The sequence below is a fragment of the Mytilus trossulus genome, chromosome 5 (genome assembly GCF_036588685.1).
Source record: "Mytilus trossulus isolate FHL-02 chromosome 5, PNRI_Mtr1.1.1.hap1, whole genome shotgun sequence".
In the NCBI taxonomy this organism is placed as follows: Eukaryota; Metazoa; Mollusca; class Bivalvia; order Mytilida; family Mytilidae; genus Mytilus; species Mytilus trossulus.
Window position 1 is genome coordinate 59,050,100 of NC_086377.1, and position 19,954 is coordinate 59,070,053.

At 32.1% G+C, this 19,954-nt stretch overlaps 1 protein-coding gene across 1 annotated transcript; it reads right to left on the minus strand.

Annotated features, from left to right (window-relative positions):
* Positions 1 to 2,133: 2,133 nt before the first annotated feature.
* LOC134718987 (pulmonary surfactant-associated protein D-like) lies at positions 2,134 to 9,755 on the minus strand. The gene is made up of 7 exons (XM_063581876.1): positions 9,411 to 9,755; positions 8,095 to 8,181; positions 6,658 to 7,515; positions 5,638 to 5,682; positions 5,081 to 5,175; positions 4,095 to 4,176; positions 2,134 to 3,346 (listed from the first exon to the last, which is right to left on the minus strand). The coding sequence occupies exons 1-7, from the start codon at positions 9,613 to 9,615 to the stop codon at positions 3,132 to 3,134; spliced, it is 1,587 nt and encodes a 528-aa protein (XP_063437946.1). The 5' UTR covers positions 9,616 to 9,755; the 3' UTR covers positions 2,134 to 3,131.
* Positions 9,756 to 19,954: the final 10,199 nt, after the last annotated feature.

The following is a 19,954-nucleotide window of genomic DNA, read 5'->3' on the forward strand; positions in this document are numbered from 1 at the left end:
CGTTTGTTCGTTTAATTTATAATTTGATTATCTCACGAAAAAAGCTGAAAAATATTGGCAAATATATCATATTAAAATATAATATGTACCGCGTTGCTATGTGATATCTTTTTTTCTTTTACTACTAGCGTAGACAAACTGAAACTTATACTCAACATGATTCGATGAGATAAACACAAAGGTCACATGGAAATAAATCTGACAAAAAAAACGTCATGTTTTCAAGCGAGAAAGAGAAAATGGGTGTCAAAAATGCATACTGGTATGTACATGATAATAGAGTACGGACTATTTACAAGGTACATGTTTAGTTCGAATGTACAAGTGACTCTTATGAAAGATATCGTATTAAATCAAGTTTCAAGATGGTTAGTTATTAATATGACAATATAAGAGTATATGTTGACCTGGTTTTTCAGTGAAATAAGACTTCCCTGCTACTGATTTTTATAATTCCAAAATGGAAGATTTTGATTAAAATTACATCATTGTTTTACAATACATATCAATTTGATCTTAATAGACATGTAATTCTTACTTTGATTCACCAACACACTTTAAGGTTATGATTAATTATATTCCAGATCGAAGAAATTTCATGCCATGCGATCATATTAAAATGTATACTGTATATAATAGACTTCAACATCAAATTGAGAATAGGAATGGGAAATATATCAAAGAGAAAACAACACAATCAATGAGCAGACGACAGCCGAAGGCCATAAATTGACCCTAGACGTAGCGAGAAAATCCCACACACATGGTGGTGCTCAGGTAGTCCTTAAATACAAATGTATACTTGTTCATCAGTGTTAACAATAAAGATAAAACAAAACAAGATGCTGCAACAAATCGATGACATTTCGTCAGACAAAAAGAAATGGAACGACAGACACCAAAGGGAGAGTCAAATTCATAAAGCGAAACTAAACCGACAACGCCATGGATAAAAAACGAAAAAGACAAACAGACAACCCATAGTTCACATGACACAACATAGAAAACTAAATAATAAACAACACGAACCCCACCAAAAACCAGGGGTGATCTCAGGTACTTCGGAAGAGTAGTTGATATTAGAAATGCTTATCCAAAAACATAAAGTTGTTTTGATCTCACTGAATGTCGATTATACAAGAGCACGTGCCATGAACATTATAAAATTGGAAATTTGCATATTCACAAGAGCGCTTCGAGTGAATGTTTAAAAGTTTTCAACGTGCTAAAAGCTGTTAGCGCAGAGTCTATTCGAATTCCCCTTATTGTGTTTTCTACCAGCATATCAATGGAGTGTTTCCCAATTTCTAATCATTTTAAGGCTTTTTTTTTATATTAGATTTCTTTTAATTTGGAACGCTTATACAAACTATTGCAACCGATATCTAACTAAACGGGATATACAAGAATAAACAAGGGTGAAATTTGAAAAAGGGAGTTAGATAGGTATCAAAGGTACCAGGATTATCATTTAGTACGCCAGACGCGCGTTTCGTCTACATAAGACTCAGCAGTGACGCTCATATCAAAATAGTTATAAACCAAACAAATACAAAGTTGGAGAGCATTGAGGATCCACAATTCCAAAAAGTTGTGCCAAATACGGCTAGGGTAATCTATGCCTGGGATAAGACAATGTAAGAAGATCCTTAGTTTTTTGAAAAATTCAAAGTTTTGTTAACAGGAAATTTATAAAAAAATGACCACATAATTGATATTCATGTCAACACCCTAGTGCTGACTACTGGGCTGATGATACCCTCTGGGACGAAACGTCCACCAGCAGAGGCATCGACTCAGTGGTGTAAATAGTAATTAAAAGGTACCAGGATTAAAATTGAGTACGCCAGCCGCGCGTTTCGTTTACATAAGACTCATCAGTGACGCTCATATCAAAATAGTTATAAACCAAAAAAATACAAAGTTGAAGAGCATTCAGGATCCAAAGAACCAGAAATTCATCAGAACTTCTGAAAATTAAAACGTTAAATATGATAACGCAAAAGTGTTATAAACCAAACAAGTAGTAAACCCAGTTTTAATCATATTTTAATATTTCCCATCAATGTGCAAATTGTAAAGTAGAACAAGTAGTAGTCACAGTTTTAATCAGATTTTAATATTTCCCATCAATGTGCAAATTGTAAAGGATCTACTTTATAAAGTTTAAAACGAGATAGAGAAGTTTAATGAAAGTAGTTGAAGTGTATTGTCAAAGTGTAACTACAATTATATATCTAATTTGGTTATACGCACTTTCATGATGATATCGATAAATAGTAACTCCAATTAAAGGTGTTTCATACATATATATGTTTGTATGAGCTGGACATGTCAATAGTGAGTCTTCAATATGCTTTTTTTCAACAAACACCGATTATTTACATGTTAACTGCATTCTGTAAGACAAATATGTTCAAACTTATAGACTCCCGATGCATACTGGGTTATTCATCAACTCAAACTCTTCTCATATACACAATTTAGCTGTAGGCTTTGATTTTATTTTATATTTGAGAACTTTATCAAATAATGGACAGAACCTGTCAAACCAATATAGCTAGTACGGAACCAGTTTAACACCAGCTTTTTAACCCCAATTTGATTTACAACGACTAGGATTTTTGTACTCCCAAACTTCGTTGTTTTTTATATTTTTTCTTCGGGAAACCGACTTCTCCCACAAACAAACGGTCTTGTAAAGTAAAGTTTGATACTTTTTCAGTCCTTTACAATTTATTTTTAATTAATATGTTTGAATGAACTTAATGTTTACTATAAGTAGGGGTATAGTCAACACATGTAGACAAAAGTCTAATAACAGATTATTTAGAAATAAAGAAACCGGGTCTGTTCCATGTAAAATATATTATACTACAATACAAAACTAGTTTGATTGCAAATGAGACACATATGAACCAAAGTTTAAATGAGGAGGATTTAAGCAATTATAAGAAATCGAATAGCCTTTCCTCGGATAAAACCTCTCAACTCAGATGTTTGAGATTGATGAAAAAAAAATCCTTTTGAAAATAAGACAAAAAAAATATCCGATGTACCATGATGCAAAAACAAAACAAACAGCTTTCTTTTATCTAATTTCTCGCTATAGCATCACATAACTTTTGCATTCAATGTTTTTCACAAATGTATCCCATTTTCGACAAACAAGGAGCGTCATTCCATTTACTTGACCCCCTTTGAAAATGAACACAGTCTTCACCATTTCTCCAATTATCCGGCTGGCCAGTATTCCAATCAGTAAACGTAACCGATGTATTGTCAGACACCCAAATGAAACGAGATTCTCGCGTTGAATCATGCGCTCCAATCCATACACTTCCGCCTAAAATACAATTAAACATATTGTAATACCATGCAATGAATATGACGATCGATGTAGTATTTTAGGGTCAATTCAGATCCTTACGATGCTAATCCATTGCAGATACGTTGCTTCAAAATTTATAAGTATTATATCTATTTTCTATAAAATGCCAATAAAATGCTATAAAATCTTCGGTGGGTGAGATGCTTGAAGGTAATGCTTAGTTAATGTTACAGCAAAAATTACAGTGTTGAAAAAAAAAACCATTGCTAATATTGTAGACGTAAGTATTTCCTATAGGAATACATAGTTCTCATTCAATCATTTTAACACGGCGCTGCTAACATTCATAGTGATGTAATTAATTATTAAATGTGTTCCTTACGCGGGAAGAATTTAAATAATGAGTATACACAAAGTTAAAATAAAAAGACAAATATCATTTTAATGATAACACACATAACATGCTTTTGTTCGTACGAAGGATATTGATTTTTGATTTGATGTTTTTTTAACACTGTATTTTAGGCTTTTTTGGTTGCCAGTGGTTATTGGAATAGGAAGCCGGAGTGCCCTTGAAAAACCACCGACCTTCAAAAGGAAACCGACATTTCTTATCAATTTAAATTGGAGTCGAGTACACCCGCACGAGCGGGGTTCTGACACAACTTCCGTGTTGACTCTCTAGTGATTACAGTAATAATAACTTAGAACACTCGGCTACCGAGGCTCCTCGAAGGATATTGATAATTTGTGATAAACTTACCATTGACAAATGATTTCAAAAACCAGTTCTCAACAAAATCCTCAATTTTTACAAGGAATCCTCCTTTCCTCTGACAGTCTGTCTGAAACAATTAAGATAAAACATATATAAACATTAGTTTGATTATATGTTGACATAACTTAAAATAAAATAACATGAACATTTGTAGTGGAAACTGCCTACCATTCAGCAACACATGGAAGTTTGTTGAGATTCGACACGTTTGTCTGAAATCTTTGAGGTTCTGTATTAGTTTTAAACTGTATATCAAAATCAACTCTCTGTCATCAATGTTGCTGTTTGTTTGTTTGTTATTTATTTTTAAAAATAAAATAGATGATATTAAACAGACTTTCCAACTTAATAAAACATTGCTTCAAAGCTTCCATGTATAACGCAAGCTCACGCAAATCATATTTACTGATAAACATATGGGCAGGAACTGATGTTATCGAGCAACGTAGAAATAAAAAGATCACAATTGGGAAGCTGGGCACATCTCGTTGGTAGTAAAAGTGTGTTTATCATTTCTAGAAATTTGTTAAGATATAACATGTATAAGAAACAGACTTAATTGAGTCTCTCGGATCCTTATTTTATATTTTATGGGACAGGTGCGTTTAAAGCAATGACCAAAGTTTGAATTATGTAATGAGAGGACACGACCTGTATAGTCAAAGAATAAGGATAGTTTTTTATTTATTTTTTTCACAATTAAATTAAGATTTCAAATGTTGTCCCTGATGATAAATGCCTTAAAAAAACCGAGACATATTTTGCATTGGTATATAATGCTTTTTAACTTACTTTTGTTTGAAACCATGTCTTTTTTTAATAAGATTGAAAATAAAAACAACCAACCTAAACCAGATCCATAGGCAACTTTCAAATGTTGTTCATAGGATAGATGGCTTTTAAAAAAGGTAAACATTAAACATTTTAAATTATTACAAAGTTTTTTTTTATATTTATTTCATTAAACTTACATTTGCATCATTCCAAGTCTTTCTTGAATTCAGTTGAAAGTTATAACAACTTCCCATAAACTGACCCCAACCAGATCCACAGGTAATTTTCTTAGCTGTGAAAACATACGTATTCGTAATCAAAAATGATGCATACACGTATAGTAATAACTATCTAATGCATCTTAAAGTGATAAAAACGAAATAATGGTGTGACTGCCAACGAGACAACTCTCCGCAACAAAAACAAATTGAACGGAGGTTAACAGCTATATATCATCGTACGACCTATAACAATGATCAATGCCCACACCTCATAATCAGCAATAATAGGACCCGACATCGCAAATGTTAAATAGTTGTTTTCCCCAATTGCTCCTACAATTGAGTAACATAAAATAACACACCAGTAACAAAACTGCTTCTATGTATGCTTTAAGATAAATGAGTAATTTGTGCCGTTTTGGGTCTGTTCCTTTGCATGCATTTTAATGAAGATTAATTCTGAACCACCCATCGAACAAAGTATTTATATAAGCGTTTAAAGATCTTAAACATTGTATTTATCAATGACATACCTTGTTCCCCAGACTTTCCCATTGCACCCTTTTCTCCGCCTGCTCCTACAATCCAGATATGTTAAATGTTGAATTCGTACCATACATTGAAGAAAACTGTGTCTTTCACATATACAATCCATTAACTTCATTCTGGTTCAAATGGATGAAATCAACGTTCGAAACATGCAACATATTTCAACAAGCCAGGGCATTTAAAGTATTTTTTTTGTCATTATACTAAGGATTTTCGTATTCCAGGCATAGATAACCTTTGACGTATTTGGTACAACGTTTTGGAATTTGGGGTCTTCAATGCCCTTCAACTTTGTACTTGTTTGGTTTTATTTCTTTTTTGATATGAGCGTCACAGATGAGTCTTATGTAGGTGAAACGCGTGTAGCGTATCAAATTAAAAGCCTGGGACCGTTGATTACTGGTAAGAAAAGTATACACTTATTTGATATATGCTTTTATTTGCTTGTTTGTTAAATATTTGTTTGTTTTTAATTTGATTAAGATTGTCACATTGTGATGACTACTGGACCCATATTCTGAGAATTTTACCTATTATGTCTGTTTTGTCCACATATCGTTGTCAATATAATGAAATTTGACGTGATTGTCATATAAGGGAGAGGGTTGGCCTATAAAACCAGGTTCAATCAATCAAAAAATACCTGTACCAAGTCAGGAATATGACAGTTGTTATTAATTATTATGGTGTGTTTTATCTTTTGATTCTGCCTTTTGATTAAGATCTTTTCGTTTTGAATTTTCCTCGGATTTCAATATATTTGTAATTTTACTGTGCACTGCTTCTAGCGAAATTGATAGGTGTCTTTTGGTTTTCATGTTCGTCACAAATGTAAACGTTCGGCTTGAAAATCATCATCAAATGTTCTCGTGATATTTATAGGCAACAAAAGTGGTTTCTACTTTTCTCATCATTATCAATACACTGTATACATTACTTTGTCTCAAGTACAATTATTTCAATTAAAATGTTGTAAGTCTGAATTGATTTGTGTATAATTGTACCTTTTTGTCCATTGTCGCCAATAGCACCTTTCTGTCCTGTAGTTCCCTTGTTTCCATTGATACCGTTTTCGCCATGTTCCCCTTTTAAGCCAGGTAGTCCATTTTCTCCCATAAGACCTTTAACACCAGTGATTCCCTTTGCGCCATTTTCACCTTTGTTTCCTGTAGGACCAATAATGCCAGATGATCCAATCTCGCCCTTTGAACCCTTTTGACCCTCTATACCTTTAGCACCAGCTGAACCCTTTTCTGCGTCTATACCTTCTGCACCATTTTGGCCTTTATCTCCAACTGTTCCCTTTTTGCCTTTATCTCCCATTGGTCCTTTCATCCCTGTTGGTCCCTTTTCACCATTTGTTCCTTTATCACCATGTGGTCCTTTTTCGCCTGACACGCCTTTATCTCCTATAATTCCTTTAATTCCTGTTGGTCCTTTCATCCCTATTGGTCCCTTTTCACCAACTGTTCCTTTTTCACCCGCTAAGCCTCTGTCTCCCATTGGTCCTTTCATCCCTATTGGTCCCTTTTCGCCAACTGTTCCGTTATTTCCATTTGGGCCCTTTTTACCTGCTACCCCTTTATCTCCTATTGGTCCTTTTTCTCCGATTCGACCTTTTATCCCTGTTAGACCCTGTTCACCAATGGTTCGTTTATCTCCAATTTGACCTTTTGATCCTATTAAACCTTTGTTTTCGTTTTCGCCTTTAATGCCAGATGCGCCAATTGGTCCTTTAAGTCCTTTGTCGCCTCTCTCACCTTTCACTCCTTTTTCACCAGTATTACCTTGATTAGCGTCAGCACCCGCGTATCCACTGGAGCCCTTTTCGTCCTTTAATAGGTCTTTCATACCATTATCATCTTTAATTAAATGATATTTATTATGTATATAAAAATGGAAAAATAGTAAGATGTCATTATTTTCAAATTGAACGAGGTATTCGTCAATGAAACAACTTATTAGCTAAACTATATCTTTTGGTTTATTTTATTACACGGATCTGTTAATAAACTTATGCACGAGGAGCCTGCGTTACGTCTTCTTAGACGTGCTATATATATTCGGCTCTCCGAAAGTTTTGTTTCGATCTTTACCCTATATAGTGTTTTAAAAAATGTGGCTCTAACCTTGTAACAGAATTACATTGTTTTGTATGATATTCTTTATTTTTGAAGTTTGTTAAAAAAAAAAATCAGTTATCTTTGTACTTTATTAAAAAAAATATTTAAATCAATAAAATTGAGAATAGAAATGGGGAATGTGTCAAAGAAAAAAAAACGACCAAAAAGCACGAAATAGCCCACATTCAAAGGCGGGCTTCAAATCAACATTAACAAAAATATGTACTAGTACAGTGAAATATTTTTCATTTATTTACATGCTACATGACCTTGTTTGTATAAACTTGATAGTCTACGTTAACTAACATGATAATTTACCTTGTTTGTCTAAACTTGTAAGTTTCGAAGTATACATTGTGCATTGTTGTATCTGCTTTTCTAGCCGCACACTTTTTGCTATATTATCTGGAATAGATTATTGTATTTATTATAACTGATAAATACTATTTAATTTCTAAGGTGGGAACACGCATCTTGACTAAAAGTAATTTCAATTTGCTCGGTTAATTTGCATAAATAAAAGTTTGGCAAAATATCTATTTGACCCTGTGACAAACATATAAAGAATTCAAAAATATTGTACAACACAATAAAACGTTCAGTTTATTTTTACAAAGATATATCGTTGTAATTGTATGTGACACCTTAATGTGTACAATTATTCAAAGGTATCAGCATCAACAGATTTCTGTAAATTTAACTGTCTTTTTCTACATATTCTAGTTGTATGTTGCTAGCATTAAACGAATAAATTTGCCAAGCATGTTGAGGTAGCAGCAAATAATAACAGAAATGAACATCCGTTATGTGTTATGGTTTTCCTTTTCCGTTTATATATAGCAATATAATTTTGCTTTGATATCTTCTTTTTTCGTTTTCAGTCGACATTTTTATGGTTGTTACTTGCTGAAACTTTTAACTAAAGTAATAATTGTTTGAGTACTTCATTAATGATTAGGTTATTATAGATTTTCTTTTATTCTGATAGTCCTGTTATCACATTTGATTGAGTTTTTGGGGTTTGTTTTACCTTTTAAGAATGGCAGTTGGAAAAAAATATATCTATTTAAATGTATCTGCAAAATTTAATCACGATTGTATAGACCTATGGACGGTTATAGAACTTAAAATTATCTATTATGTTTTTACTGACATGTGACATGCTTTCTTTTAACTTTTATGTCGATGTATAGATGCTGAAAATGTCACTATTGCAAAGTGTAATAGCGTACACTATCGGCGACAAATTGTTTTTTTTTCTGTTTATCGCCGATGATTGATATTGAAAAAGGGTGCAAACGATACCATTGGGACATTAAAACTAATAAATCTAAAAAAAAGTGACAAACAATGGCACACAAAACATTACATAGAAAACTTATGATTTATAAACATGAACCCGACCAAAACATGAGGTGATCTCATGTGCTCTGGAAGGGTAGGCAGATCCTGTCCCACATATGTCATAGTGAATCCTGAGTTATTACAAACCCAGTAACAAGTCCAAATCAGCAGGTCAAAATTAAATGTTAAACATGCATATTCTTGTGTATCTCTATATATCTTTACATAGATTATGAACATATTTAACGAATGTTTTCTGAAATAACAAATACGTTTAGAAATATGCTTACCATTCAAATACACGAAATTGACAGCTACTGCTAGTAAAACACAAAATAACTGCACTACAATAAAGGCTGAAATTAATTTATCTCTTTTCCTACTCGCCTTATGAAATTCAGAGAGTTTAGTATTCAATACATTATCTTGAAAATGTTCACTACTTTGAAAATGTCCAGTCTGAAGAATGTTTACAAGTTCAACTTGGTCGCCCATTTCCAATGATGACGTCACTTTTTTAATTTGCCTCCCAATGTGATACAAAGTATCAATGTGTGGAGTAGTGAATACTACTTCCGTGTTTATAGAAATCCATTGCTCTACAACTTTATAGTATATTTTGTCACATTGTTCAACAATATATGAATTAATTCAAGTGCCTTAAAAGAGACACCAACTTCTGAAGAGTCTTCGGGCTATCCTCATTGTCAACTTAATATAAGTGTTCTACTTAAAATATAGTGTTACTTTGAATGATGTACTTGAATAAATATTTTGTTTGTATAACAAATCTTATTTTTTTCTTTTATAAAAATATAAATAATTAAAAGATGTGGTATGATAGCTAATGAAACACCTCTTCACAAAAAATAAATTCCAACGAAAATTCAAATTGGAAAGTCCCTTATCAAATGCACAAACACATCACATAAATGTCAAACAACTGTCAAATTCTTTACATGGTACAGTCATTTACTTATCTAGAAAAATGCCGTATCAAACTTGGCTTTATAGCTTACGTAACATCTCATCAGGTGACAGTCGCATACAATTTCATTATAGTGACAACAATGTGTAAACAAAACAAACAGACATAATAGGTTGTATATAAGAGGGACGAAAGATACCAGAGGAACAGTCAAACTCATAAATCGAAAATAAACTGAAAACGCCATGGATCAAAATGAAAAAGACAAACAGACAAACAACAGTACACATGACACAGCATAGAAAACTAAAGAATTAGCAATAAATAAATAAGCATAGTATAAATGTCTTAACAGGGGAACGGCCGTCAACATTTTGTTATAATCTTAATCACTACATAACAAAACAAAAATATGTCAACGAAGATAAACAACATTAATATAGACATAGAACATAAGCTAAAAGAAAAGATAAATTGTAGTCAAAGTGATATCTTAATCGTCCTCCGTAACGCTACTTGAAGTAGAGTTAGGTATATATCTTGAAAATCATAAAAGAAATTTATTAAGTTTCAAATTATTTTATTCCATGTGATTCGAGTTTTCAAAAGTTTGAATTTATTGAGGAATTATTCTACTAACTTTACAGAAACATTTACAACGTTGTATGAATACTAAATTGCTTATTTTGGGGAGTTGGATGTTTCTATAAGGGAAAGATACATGCAACCCATATGTAGTGGTTCTTACACAACACTGTCTACACAGTGATACCATCACTAATTAATTGTTGTCATGGCAAGTGACATGTTCCTGAGATATCATTCATCATAGTCATGGTACAAAGGTTATATTGACATAAAAAGACAAATAGCAGTTTTAATAAACCAAAATAACATGGTACTGTTCGTAAGTCAGATATCCGATAATGATAAGGTATGATTAACTTACCACTGATAAAAGATTTCACAAAACAATTTTCACCAGCGATTTAAAATTGAATCATCCTTTTACTCAAACAATGTGGATGAGACATATGTAAAATTTATCTTTATTACATGTTCACATAACTTAACACATAATTTCATCTCATTGGTAGCATTGTAAAAGTAACTTATTACTCTACATGAGTCTATCAGCTTACGCCCAGTGCTTATAAGTGTTTACAATATAAAAAAGAAGATGTGGTATGAGAAAAGAAAAAAATTCATCAGCGATTTAACATCGAATCATTCTTACCCTAAAACCATGATGATGAGACATATGAAAAATTACGCTTTATTGCATGTTCACATAACTTGACACATAATCACAAAATTTCCGAGGAAAATTTTAAGTGGAAAGTCACTAATCATATGGAGAAATCAAGAGTTAAAACACATCAAACGAATGGACAACAACTGTCATATTCCTAACTTGGTACTGGCATTTTCGAATGTAGAAAATGGTGGATTAAATCTGGTTTTATAGCGTTTACTTTAATGACAGTCGCATCCAATTCAGGTTTTATAAAGATAAGTTTTCGTATTTCATTCAATCCTATTTGATATGTAGAGTTGTCTGCTCTATAAGATAAAAAGCAGTGCATTCAAAGATTAAACAACTACAAATAACTGAAAAAAGAGGGGCGACAGAAACAAGAGGGAAATTCAAACTCACAAATCAAAAATAAACTGACAACACTTTAGCTTAAAAAAAGACAAACAGACAAATTGTATTACACAAACATACAACATAGAAAAATAAAGATTAAACAACACTAACCCAACCAAATACGGGGGATGATCTCATGATCATATGATCCGGAAACGATAAAAAGGACCTGCTCCACACGTGGCACCTGTCGTGCTGCGCATATGAGTATTATTCGGTTTTAATTATGAATTGGTAGGTCACATTCGTGAAAAAGGAGCGAGATTGTAGCTACGATATAAGGAACATATCTGCTTTCATCTGTGAAACTGATATTCCATAATGGTCAACCCCCTCTTGATTGTGTTCGTAAAATTTACAAAAGGATTAATTTTAACTTCACCATTTGAACCTTTGTTAAATTGCTTCCTTTTTAGCGGTAGTCCTCTAGCCAGGAAATAATGATAGGAAATTCCCGGAAATATAGATATACAATTAGGAAGTTTTGTTGTATCTTTATTGCTAATTCTATGGGTTGGAAGCGTTCAACATAATCACAAAATTTTACAATAATCGGTCAGAGAACATCAAATGTATGGCGAAAAGTAAGCTTCTTTTACTTTCTCCATAAAATGTTTCTGTATAACGTAAGCCTCATAATGATAAAGGAACAAGTCGGTCATTTTTAGCTTTTAATACGGTAAGGGGTTGCTCATTGTTGAAAACCGTGCAATGCCTTTATTTTTTTACTTCTACGTAATCTGGTTTTTAGTTTGCATTGACAAACGTACAAAGTTTCTTTATTTCTTTCGCAATATGATATATTGCTTTGGAAGTATTCAATTTAAGCGTAATACTCTATAATATTAAAATATTAAGTGCTTCCTAAAACAAATTCCTTTTTTGCTTCGCTTCTCTGAAATGACGTTTTGATAAAACGAAAAAACAACAATAATATACATACAATATAACTGCATTATCTCTGATTTCGTAATACTGATGGTTTCGTCAATTTAGAACATTAAATTTACAAACATTTATTGGTAAACAATAATTGTATAATATAGTTGTACATTGATGTAGTACACGTAGCAGTTATGCTATTGAATTTTCTACTTTACAAATTGAGTTATTCCTCTTTAGTTGAGTGCAAGAAAATATCGATTCAGTTTATTTCCATAATAGTATACATTAAACAATGTTTATCTGTTGTGCAATATATGGATCAACATCTCATCTTCTGGATGGCTTACTCATCGTTAGCTCTTGTAGCTTAATTTCTGATGCAGAGGTCTTTAATCAGATTATTTTTTTTATTGCTATTTTTTAATTTCGTTTGTATATACGTATTAGATTAATGCAACGTTAATAAAATTTCATTGATGAATAGATCTGTCTTCTATTGAATTTTCCTCAAGAAAACATTTCTTTAGCTGTACATGTATTTGGCAAAACGTTTAAAAATGTTTGTTCCTCAATGCTCTTAACTTCGTACTTCATTTGACCATTAAACATTTTTGTTTCAAGCGTCACTGACGAGTCTTTTGTAGACGAAACGGGCGTCTGGCGTAAATAGAAAATGTATTCCTATCATATAAACGTTTCCATTAGAAATTGTGAAAAGAATAAACTCGTTTTTATAATATTAAATATTTTTCGTAGCATTTTCAAAAAGTTATAATCAAAAACATTACAAGTTCCATTTATGGGTTAAGTTGTTCTCCTTGAAATTACTGCATTTTCTTCAGAAGTGATGAAAAAAAAACCTTGATGAAGACTCCTTTGCTTTCGTGATTGTTTCAAATTCTCTTTAGGCATTTCTCTTACCTATATTCGTGTGACTAACACAACGTCAGTTAATATGTGGGAGTATTTCTTATGCAGCAAAAATACTGCAATCTGAGGGGTTGACTACCCCGGTGTAAATAACAACCCACCCTTGTTCACCCGGGGTGTTAACTCAAAACACACAAAAATTTTCTTAGTTTTGCCAAAAGTAAAGAAAAAAATATTTAGCAATGTGCAGTAACATGGACATTGAAAACATATTACCCTGGAGATTTTTCATCACCATTTTTACAATTTTACATCCTGGTTTCAAAGTGAGTAAAGGTACTGTTCATAAGAAATAAATTCGTTATTTGGTGTAATCAGGGATGTACGGAATTTTACACCGTTGTTGAAAATTCTTGCACCCATTCGACTGCGCCTCAGGGTGTATGAATTTTCAACAAAGGTGTAAAATTCTGTACACCCCTGATTACACCAAGAGAACTAATATTATACAGCTTCTTTCTCGTATATACTTACTCCTTAAATTTAACATAAACAAGTTCAACAGGTTTTAGGTTAAGAATAAATTCGCAGTCTGATTTTTTTTATTAGCAATTCTAGTTTGTATATATGGCTATTCGTCATCTTGTATGCAAAAACCATTTTACCGCTGGCAGCTTGCTCATCTATTGAAGATACTTACTAAAAAATAATATCAAAAATTAACTGATGGCACAAAGGGTCTTATTAAAAATCATCGAATATAAATATACCCACTCACGTTCACTCTGTCTTTTTGTTAGAAATATTTCTCTTTGTATCCAGTCTTTTTCATATTTTTACTTATGTTGTACTGACAATGTACGCCACTGCTGACAGAGGGTTGAAAATCACATTGATTGCATTGAAATACATGTACATAGATTTCAAAATAAAATAAAACGCGATAAAAAATTTCATTGGAAATTAAGGTGGTTATTTCACTTCTCTGACGTCATATAATGCGTTGTCAAGACGTCGGTAAAGTCGGATCAACTCAAATGGTGAACGCGATAAAAAATATCTAGTTCCTTTACTTTTCTACTTAAATTTCACAAATATGTCATTTTTCAAGATAACAAACAGATGACTAATATTAAGATGCAATATTATTGTTCAGCCTTTAAGCTATATTTAACCTTTCATTCTTTTCGAATGTTGTTGCTGTTTAACCTTATTCGTGCACTTCAGTTTTAACTCCTTTGATTCGAACGCTTCTAATGATCTTGGTTAGTCAAATTAAAAGCCTGGTGTGTTCCACAACACATAGGTCGCTGCACATTCTGATGGATGGACGTTGCGCCCCAAGGGTATAACATTTTTTGTAACAGCCCATTTGTCAACATTACTGGTTCATTGATTTGTTTGTTTTCTGTAAAGTCACTCTTCATAACATGTTGAAGTTAAGCGTTCAAAATTCTAAGGTTCCCAACAGGTAACAAATATATTTTTTATTCTTATTTAAAAAAAAATTGGCAGAATGACAGGGTTTAATACTATTCTCTTTTTTGACATGAACGCTGCTGATGAGTTTTATAAAGACAAAATGCCCGTGTGGTTTACTGTATTTTAAGCCTTGTAGTCTAGTATATCTGATGAGTTTGTACATCAAATTAGTCAATTTCATTGAACTTTGGGCTGTGTCTTTTCCAATGGTATCTCCAGCCCAGTTGTCAGCTTTTTGTTCTGCCATGACATACAATTAAATTAATTTTGCATAAATGAATGTTAACACAGGTGAATATACAAATGCCTATTGTTGGATATCTTATTGGAACCTCTTTTTATATTTATTTTGTGTTTATATAAATGTACACATATCACAAATCTTCTTTTTTGATTGGAAAGAGTTTCAATTTACCATACTCGATATATCTTTTAAAAAGTTATTGGATAGTATTTGATAGGTGTTGATTAAAATATCCGAAAAGGTTACACTAGACCTCAAAAGTTATAGGTTCACTAGACTAATTACTGGTTATCATTCTATTTACTGCCTGTCAGAGATTATGACTTTGAAATATAAAGATTTAATTATCATATGTCATCAAGGTGTTGCTTTGATAAATGATGATGACATTTATATACATGCGACATGCGATGAATAACTGTACTTTCAAAATAAACTACGCAGACGATATATAATAAAAGAAAAAACGTCAATGAATACAATTATTTATTATAAGTTATAATTTTTGTGAAAGTCGATGGTACAAGGGTCCATCACTTTAATCGAGCAGCTTATAGTAAATTTGTTTTAAGATGTAAGCAGACTATGGTAAAATTAGGAATCCAATGTAGAGCCTGGTTTATTCGATGAATTTGTACAACCAACGGACCGATGCTGTTGCTGTAAGACGTTGTTTCGTCCTCGACTTTATCACTACATGTAGCACAGTGACCAGTATTTTGATTTATCATGAATCATCTTTGATATTATTGTGTATTTTTTTCTGTTAGTTTATTGTTGGTAACATGTTTAGTTATTCGATGTGGTCGATTTCATAATATTATCGTTGTCAGGTATAAAAGAGGGACGAAAGATATCATAGGAAAAGTCATAAATCTATAATAAACTGACAACGCCATTGGTAAAAATGAAAAAGACAAACAGACAAAAAATAGTACACAGGACACAACATAGAAAAATAAAGAATAAACCACACGAACCCCACCAAAAATTAGGGGTGATCTCAGGTGCTCTTGGAGGCTGAGCAGATCCTGCTCTACATGTGGCACCCGTCGTTTTGCGTTTGTGATAACATAATTCAAGATGTTCTGTAGTTGCCGTTTTTGGATGCGGCTCTCATTTCTATATGGATTAGACTGGTAGTTATCCCGTGTGAATAGTTTTACACTAGTCAGTTCGAGGCCTTTCATAGCTAGCTGTTCGTTGTGATCCATTATTTCTGTTTAAATGCGGTTTAATTCAATATAATTTTAGTTGTCTTCAAACCTATTTTTTTTAGTGAGAATGATGAGTCAAATATTGACTCTATTCGGGTTTCTCATTTTAATCTGTGTTGAGTTGGGTTATCAAAGGAGTCAATTTTATTACTTTTTGGTTGTTTTGTGTTTAATTTTGATACCAGCCTAGTTCTTGTTCTGATGAGAGAAACAAATTTAGTGTGCGAATTGACAGTGGTGCATGTATCGAAAATTTTATGATTTAATTAAAACATCTGAACTCTATAAAATTTAGACTGGACATGGGAAATGAAGAGAAAATAGCACCAATATGGTAAAATAATGGTGTCAGTCGTTTAATCTACAGTTTTCTACATTTTAATATGCCTGCACCAAGTCGAAATAAGACTATTGTTGTCCATTCGTTTGACGTGTTTTATCATTTGATTTTGACATTTAATCAGAGACTTCGTCGGAGTTTAGTAGTTTTGTGATTTTACTTTTTGGTAACTTACACATTCAATTTTATGTTACATGATTTTTCTTTAAAGAAAAATGACAGAAAAGATTCACATTTTCTAGTAACAATTCAACTACTCATTCAATATTTATAAAATTTTAATTCAGTTAAAGCATTATAAAAAATAAGATTGATAAAGGAAATAGGGAATGTGTCAAGGCGACAATAACCCGACCACAGAGCAGACAACAGCCGAGGGCCACCAAAGAGTCTTCAATGTAGCGAGAACCTCCCGCACATGGAGGCGTCCTTCAGCTGGCACCTAAACAAATATGTATACTAGTTCAGTGATAATGGACGTCATACTAAGCTCCGAATTTTACACAAGCAACTAAAATTAATAATAAAGACTAACAAAGGCCAGAGGCTCTTGACTTGGAACAGGCACTTAATTGCGGCGGGATTAAACATGTTTTTGAGATTTCAACCCGTCGCCAATACATCTAGCCAATGTAGAAAAACAAACGCATGTTAATGCACAATAAAACTCAGTTTAAAAGAAGTCCGAGACCGATGTTAGAATATGAAACAAAAGAAAATAAACACAATGGCAATAATACATAAATAACAACAGATTACAAGCAGTTACTGACATGCAAGCTCCACATCTTAATTAAACTGATTGAAAGAGTATGTTTTCATCATATGAATATCAGACACAATCTTAGGGCTTTAGTATTATACCATCATTAAATATAAGAGAAGAACATAACCCGTGTCTCGCCAACAACTGGTTTTAGAATAAATGTGTTTAATTCCGATGCAAAGGCTATATAAGCGAATCAATATTAAAGCCCAAAAATGTTATCGTTAATGCCCTGACAACAGTATTGTAACTATATCTCTTCTTAAATAGTTCGTTTAAAGGTTTTGTTAGCTTTTGAGGTGAATACAGACATGTTTGTGCTCTTTTAGGAATATCTCCATAAAATATTGGATGTGAAATATCTGAACGTTTAAGATGTCTGCATGTTGAGAAGTGACACATTTTTTTATAGATTATACAGGGAAAATATCATTATGGGGAAAGTTGAAATAAATGAAGAATTGTAAAATAAAAAGCAAGATAAAAAAATCACAAAAATAGGAAACTTCCATGTAGATTTCGTCAGAAAATGTTTCAGAGTTACCTCCCCTCAAAATGTTAAATTGAACACATTACAAATCAAGCCAAAAATAATCTTATAAATTTGTTCTTTTAAATAAACATTCTTATTTGTTATCTGCATTCTTGTTTTAAATTTTGCTAACTTTATTGAAAATCTGGATTAAAAGTTCTCTGTTTTATACAATTTTTGATGGCGAAAGACACCCATACAACCGTAAGCTTCCCGTAGATAATATAAATATATATCTCATTGTTGCGAGCCAATATATCATCCAAATACCTAAATGCATTTTAATATATAAGTTTCGATTGGTCTTTTAGTCATAAATTGTATCTCATAACAATACAAAACAGGTCCGCAATATGTGGTGCACAGTTAGTTCCCATTGAAATTCCAATAACTTGACGATATACCGAATCTTCAAAACGAGTAAACAAGTTATCAAGTAAAAAATCAAGTGCAGATATAGTATCAAAGCATGTCCAATTGACATAATTCGATTGTGTGTTGCTACGAAAAAAAATGACCTAAAAGAGTGTGAACATAAAATTATGTACATGCATTCTTACTTTGTAAATGCCTAATTAATTAGGGATGTGAAAGTTTTCTTAATAGGAATATGAGGCAATGCAGGGTATACAATCAAAAGTTTAAAAGATTCAAAATCACCAATTTATGCATGTAATTTATCAAGTACTTCCAACAAGTTTTTGAAACTCCAAAAGTAATTAATTCCACTATTTAAACAATTTAAAATAAGGTTTTTGAATGTCCAAGTGTACTTGTAAGTAGAATAGACAATTTAGTAGTGGAACAATGGCTTTAAGATGAAATATATCTGTATTTGTAAGTTTTTTTTGTGTAGCTTCAGAAGCCAGTACAAAGTTGGGACTATCATTATATTTGGTTTCGGTTGTAAAGGTGTAATACCACCAAATCATGGTACGTAACATCCGGTTGCATACGAAAGTAGGTCTACAAAAATATTCCCTTGAATTTGACCGTTGTAGGTAATTAATCCTACATTATCTTGCAGTAAAACTATTTCTGTGTCATAAACATGTCTTGTGTATTTCAAAACACCATTATTTTTTATTTGTGATTTCTATAAAAATTTTTGTAATCTTGAGGTTACATGGTGACTTGACTTTGTACACAGATAGAATAAGGGGAGAAATTTGATTGGTTAACTTCCAATGATGTTTTTTTTCTTATATGCAATGAAATGTTATGTGAAACTTTTTCTATAGAACTGGACAGGATAAAACTTTACTCATGCCAAGTATTTCTTTATTTGAAACAAAAAAAGATTCTGCACAATTTTTGGAAAAGCGCAAATTTAACAAAGACTAATAGGGGAAAATCAATGGTGGTATTACACCTAATATGGGAAGCTGTACATGCACCTATGGCCTTGTGAGTAATCTCTTGTGTTAAAACTTCTTACTATTTAAGTGAAATAATATAAAAAATGAAATATTCTGAGTGGATTGAGTCTTCAAAACACATTTTATGAGAAAATTGTCTTGAAATAGGACTGTACCATGAATATTCAGTTGACAGAACAAGCCATACTAAGTGCATATATTTATTTTTTTGGAGGGGGTGGGCTTTTTCTCCTTATTTCTTATACTTTGCTATGATATAACATTTTTCTATGTAATACTTAAATAAGTATATAGTTATAAGTAGATGAAATTCTTTTTAATGTTGTAACGACAAATTTTTCACTAAAAAGAGAAGCCTTTTATGTCCCTCTTTGGAACGCGGCGTAAATTAATTTTTGGCGTAAGGACTTATTGAAACCTCCTTGGAGACAGTACACTTTTATATGGATTATTCATTCTGCTAAAATGCTTCAATTTATCATTTCTTATAACATTTCTACCATAAATGAGTGAAAGTTACCCCAATATGTTTATTAATTG